General features: G+C 36.0%; 1 protein-coding gene across 1 annotated transcript in view; it reads left to right on the top strand.

Annotated features, from left to right (window-relative positions):
• LOC106877055 (polyphosphoinositide phosphatase) overlaps positions 1 to 5,881 on the top strand; it is a 33,642-nt gene that overhangs the window by 11,581 nt on the left and 16,180 nt on the right. The window contains exons 9-11 of the mRNA XM_052965678.1: positions 589 to 751; positions 3,182 to 3,279; positions 4,820 to 4,953. Of these exons, the coding sequence (XP_052821638.1) occupies positions 589 to 751; positions 3,182 to 3,279; positions 4,820 to 4,953 (395 nt within the window). The remainder of the gene's footprint in view (positions 1 to 588; positions 752 to 3,181; positions 3,280 to 4,819; positions 4,954 to 5,881) is intronic.

Here is a 5,881-nt window from a genome sequence, read left to right as displayed (position 1 = left end):
ATATATATATATATATATATATATATATATATAACATTGGAGGTGGAGAGAAGAATTGGTAGAGCTTGGAGAAAATACTTCGTAATATTTAGTTTATGTCTCTCTACATTACAAATTCAATGCCCAACCAGATCCACTCTACCTTTGCATCTTTCTTAAGTTGGATATACTTGACAATAATCAACGCTGAGAAGGGGTTACCCTGATATGGCCACAGGTTCAGTGATAGAAAGCTGTAAAATATGGAATTACAATTACATTGTGAATAAACCATTATATATCACAGAAAGCTGCTAAATTCACTTCAAATTTATTTCATGAGATGTCAAAGTTTTCATCACATAACAGCAGAACTCACGAAATAAATTTAAAGTGAATTTAACAGCCTTGTGTATAATTAAATGACTCTTCCATGTTGTAGCTGCTTGAATTTCTATGCATGGTCCCAGATCGAGTTACTTGCCAGTCAAATACTACTCTGAATAAATAATAATCATTTTGTATATATTTCAAACGCTGTGTAAAATTCATATAGAAAGCTCCATTATCATCAGCTATATAAGCATTGGATCTCTTTTCTATTTGTAGGGTGCAGTAGCAAATGAAGTTGAAACAGAACAAATTGTCCATGATGCTTCAGTAACATTCCTGAATTCTGCTTGTGTTTCGTCTTTTGTGCAACTCCGAGGTTCCATACCTTTGTTCTGGTCTCAAGATATTTCAAAAATGGTTCCCAAGCCTCAAATTGTTGGTAAGTTCTGTAAACACATATGTATATGTTTTTAAGGCAATTATATTTTATTTCTTACTTTCTTTATCAATATCTAACTTTGGAATGATGGTAAATTGGTAGTGTCTGTAGAGTAATGGATAAAATTCCTTGTAATATTTAATTACAGCACTTTATGTTATGAGTTCAAGTCATGTCAAAATTTACAAGCCTTACATTCTTATGGCTTAGATAAAATACATACCTGTCAAATGCTGATTACTGACTGTAGCCTTTCTCATTTGATGGTTTTAGAACTGAGTTTTGTCAACATCCTAAATTTAAATCCTGTCAGTAAAGAACTTTGCATTTCATCTCTAAGGTATTCATAAAATAAGTATTAATCATGGCTAGTTGAAGGGACTATACTCTCTATTCTAGAAGAAGAATAATGTTACGTAGAGTGCTAGCAGCTTTCATATATTTCAAAAAGTCTTTTCCGTGCATTTTTCACTGGTATCAGTACAGTGTGAAGGTGTATGGCCTTGTGGTTAGGGTGTTAGGATCACAAGCATAATATTGTAGGTTCAGTTCCTGGACCAGGTGGCACATTGAGAAAATCGCTTCACATTATGTTGCACCAATTCCTTCTGCTGAAAATGAAAGTACCACTCCAGTACTGGTACAACCCTCTCTCCCTCTTGCTTCACATTCTAGTTGTTCTGCTGGGTTAAGGGTGGGAGAGCCAGAAAAGTGTTAATGTCTGCTTGTGACTACACAGGCAACAAAACTGATTAATGAAAGCATGGTACAAGTTACCAAGTCAGACTTGCTCTTGAATGACAGCAGTGCTTACCTTTTTACTGGTACAGTATTTTCATCTTTGATTGGTGTGATGGATTGGAAGGATATGTGTTCATGGCCTTTGCAGGCCTTCCAAGGCTGGTGAGCTTGATGTTCTTAAAATTCCGTTTGAACATTTGCAGACCAATAGTAGCGGGAAGAAAAAAAATAGAAAGGAATTCCTGTGAAGTGACATTATCTGAAGGAAAGGACGGGTATAGTTGTTTGAGTGGTGGAAACAGTATGGGTAATGGGAGGAAGAGAGAGAAATAAGGTGGGAGTGTCTGAGTGGAGATGACATGAAACCAGTCAACTTTGAGTAGCAGAGGTCATTATAGTAGTATCAGAAAAGGCAGAGAGAAGACAGCACCTCTGTGGGTCCAAGTTAGTGTATGTTAGTGACCAGCTTTATGTTAGTCACAGTTTTTGAGATGCAGTTTTTATGTATTTGAGTATTTCCCAATACTGAACTGTTGCAGTTTCAGTTCTTTTTGCCAGAAATTCAGCTGTGAAGCTGGTGTGTTGCACCTATATTTTATCCAGATGGCCTGAGGGTAGTAAGCAAGCTGTTGTAGGGTATGAACTTATGACTTAGTGGCCAATAATACAATATTCTAACCTCGTGGCCTGTGGCTGCTGCTGCTGCTGTCACCACCACCACCACCACCACCACCACCACCACCACCCTCTTCATCCTCTATCTCATCGTCGTCATAGTATCATTACACCCATTTTTCTAAGCCGATAAGGGTGGGACATTAAAAAAAAAAGAAGTAATTTTAACATTAGTTGTTTTTTTTCTAGGAAAACGTATTTGTGTTGATTTATTCTGTTTGTAAGGACATGTATATTCTTGAAGTCATTGTGTAATTAGAAGTGGATGTTAAGCACCAAGTGCTGATTTGAAATCATCATATCTTCATAACCCAAGGTACAAATAGAACCTTATTTTACCAATAAGCTAAAATGGTAGTACAGTAGTACCCCAGTTTTCGAACTACTCTGGTCAGGAATAAATCGTGCTTTATATATATATATATATATCATCATCATCATCGTTTAAAGTCTGCTTTCCATGCTAGCATGGGTTGGATGATTCAACTGAGGACTGGTGAAACTTGATGGCTACACCAGGCTCCAATCTGATTTGGCAGAGTTTCTACAGCTGGATGCCCTTCCTAACGCCAACCACTCCGAGAGTGTAGTGGGTGCTTTTACGTGCCACCGGCATGAAGGCCAGTCAGGCGGTACTGGCAACGGCCACGCTCAAAATGGTGTATTTTATGTGCCACTCGCACAAGAGCCAGTCCAGGGGCATTGGCAACGATCTCGCTCGAAAGTCCTTACACATGCTGCGGGCACAAGTGCCAGAAAGGCGACGCTGGGCACAGGTGCCATCACGATTTCGCTTATATATATATATATATATATATATATATATATATATATATATATATATATATAAAGCACTATTTATGATCAGAGGTGTTTGTAAACCGAAGTACTACTGTATTAAATGAATATGAGAAAGACAGGAGATAAAGCATGATTTATTCATAATCAGAGTTGTTTAAAAACCGAGGTAATACTGTATTACTTAATGATTTACTTCTCTCTCCTACCTTTCAGTCGATCAAGCAGACCCTTATGCTTTTGTTGCTGGTCAACATTTCAATGATGTTATAAAGCGATTTGGAGCTCCTATTATTGTTCTTAACTTGGTGAAGGTGAGCGTTCTGTAGCATTCAAATTTATACTCATTATTTCTTGTAATAGTTGTTTATTGCATTTTAAAGGGTTTTGTTTTTTATACGTGTCCCAACATGATCACATACATTTGTTAGAACCAATAAAAAAGTAATCCAATTAATTAAATTTAACTCTTTTGTTACCAACCCACTCAAGACTGTCTCTGATTGTACGATACATACTTCCTGTTTTAAAGTGATTTAAATTAAATGCTTCCATATAAATTTTGTGACAGTTTATGTTCTAAAAATCCACTCAGTAAGGACAGTTATTTTATTAAATTCTTCATCATTTTCAAAAATTATTGAAACAAAGGCTGTGTGTGTCAACATATATAGTACTCTTTTGTCTCATTTGTTGTCTGATTTCCTATGCTGTGTTTGATTACTCAGAGAGAATTTATACAATGACATAATCTTTATGGTCGTTTTTATTTTTATATTTATTTTAAAGTTTTTAATGGCTTAGTGAAAAGAAGAAGGACAGTACCTATGATCCCTTTTGTTAAGAGCCTTGGAAAATGAAGGGAGGTGGCAGCAAGTTGTCTCACATAAACCAAATGCTTGCAATTGAGTGGAGTCCTCTTCAGGCTCCTATGGGACAAGTGATGGTGTTAAATCAGGTGATGGATTAAGTCCGCCACCTAAAAATGGGAATCATTCTCTGACAGATTTCCATAGAGTTTCCATTTGTCATAGTTCACTCACAAGGCTTTGGTTGACCCAAGACTATGGCAAATGACACTTACCTAAAGTATCCTGTTGTGGGATTGAACCCCAAATTCCATAATTGCAAAGCAAACTTCTTAACTACAGAGCTATTCTTGACATACGTACTTTTTTACTGTCTGTTGGACTGAAAGCTTTAGGAATTACAATGCGGGTTGCACATTGTTGATGAAGTCACAATAAGATTGAAATGTGTCCTGTATTTTCTGGGAAAATTAGAATAATTTAGCTGTAGATTAATAACATTTTCTTCCTTACTGCATAATTATTTCTAGTTAACTTCTTAATGCTTTATATATCATTTAACTTTTAAAGATGGTTGTGTATGATGTGAGGAAGATTTTGCTGTTGTTTCTAGCATGTCAAGCAACCATATAAAAGCTAAGGCCTTTAATGGAGAAATATTCACCTATATGCCAGCATGGAAGGCGGATGTTAAACGATGATGATGATTATTCCATCACTCATGTTTTGTTTTTCCACACTCATTTGACTTGCTTGAAATAACACCCAAATTTTCCTCGAACTACACTTTACCATCTTAAGAAAAAAGATGCGTGTCAAAAATAATATACTCTTAGATACATCATGCCTCAAAATAGTAAAAGACAGGATGATCACTGTTAGAATGCCTTTCATCATAGATCAGTTGCATTAGAGTTGACTTTGGGTTAGACAATCAGACTACCGATTACAACTTCTGCTACTTCTCTCATTACATTTTAGTCTGTTAAGTACTTCTACTGTGTTCTTTATCATGCTTCAGTTTTTGAGTGTTTTCTATTTTCAGCGTCGAGAGAAACGGCGCCATGAAAGTATATTGACCAAAGAATTTATAAGTGCTATTGAGTATCTCAACCAGTTCTTAGCCTATTCACACAACATACAGTACATTGGTTTTGATATGGCAGGTGTTAGTAAGAAGTAAGTGAGAATCATTAAAATTTACTTTATTGCTTGTGATATCCATATATATAAGAAACAATAATGCAATATAATTGTGGTGTAATATAATGGTAAATGTATGGCAGTCTAGTGTAGTAAGTTTGGTGTTGATTAGACCTTAGACAATTCTGATCAAGCAGACACATGATCAAAAACTTTCAAACTAGTTTTTTTTTTTATTCAGATGTGGTGTGCGTCTAGGGCCACATTATCTTACATGTGTGTCCTTCCTTTAATCTTTTAGCATTTAAACCATCCAAAGCCAGCCCAAATATTCTACCTGTTTAATGTTTAAACTGGCCAGATCTGGCCTCTCATACTTGCCCAACAATGTCATTCTAAAGATAAACAACCACATCAAAATCTCAGAGCTATGAGGTAATGCATGATTAATTCCTAAAAATATGGATGAATAAGCCTTACATTTGACAAAATAATCTGAATGATAACATTCTTGCAAAACAAATTAAAAACAAAGAGGACGACTATAAACTCCATCACTGAAGTTGCAGAGAAGTCCACTAGGTGGCTTTGTATAAAGAAGGCAGATCAGTGGTTTGCTACTGCAGTGATGCAAGATGGGACTTGATTAAGTCCAGCCGAGTCAACTGGGCGAGGGGGTCAGCAGGATATACCTTAAAATTGTATATATATATATATATATATGTATAAAACACACACATGAGTGGGTACTGAAGAGTTCCTGGTTTTGGGTAAAAGAAAATACTAGAGGATCAGTTGATTATGTTTCTATCCCATATATTCCCCTCTCAGATTCACACACTTATTGCAGTCATCCTTCAGTTTTTCTAAGCCCTGTAAAAAAACTTGAAAGGTTGGGCTTTCAACCAGGCCTTTCACAATTCTCTTAAAGCCAGAAACTTTTCAGCACACCCTTGTGTGTGTA

This window comes from Octopus bimaculoides, chromosome 2, assembly GCF_001194135.2.
Source record: "Octopus bimaculoides isolate UCB-OBI-ISO-001 chromosome 2, ASM119413v2, whole genome shotgun sequence".
In the NCBI taxonomy this organism is placed as follows: domain Eukaryota; kingdom Metazoa; phylum Mollusca; class Cephalopoda; order Octopoda; family Octopodidae; genus Octopus; species Octopus bimaculoides.
The sequence above is the reverse complement of the archived record's forward strand: the minus strand, read 5'-3'. Positions and strand labels throughout refer to the sequence as shown.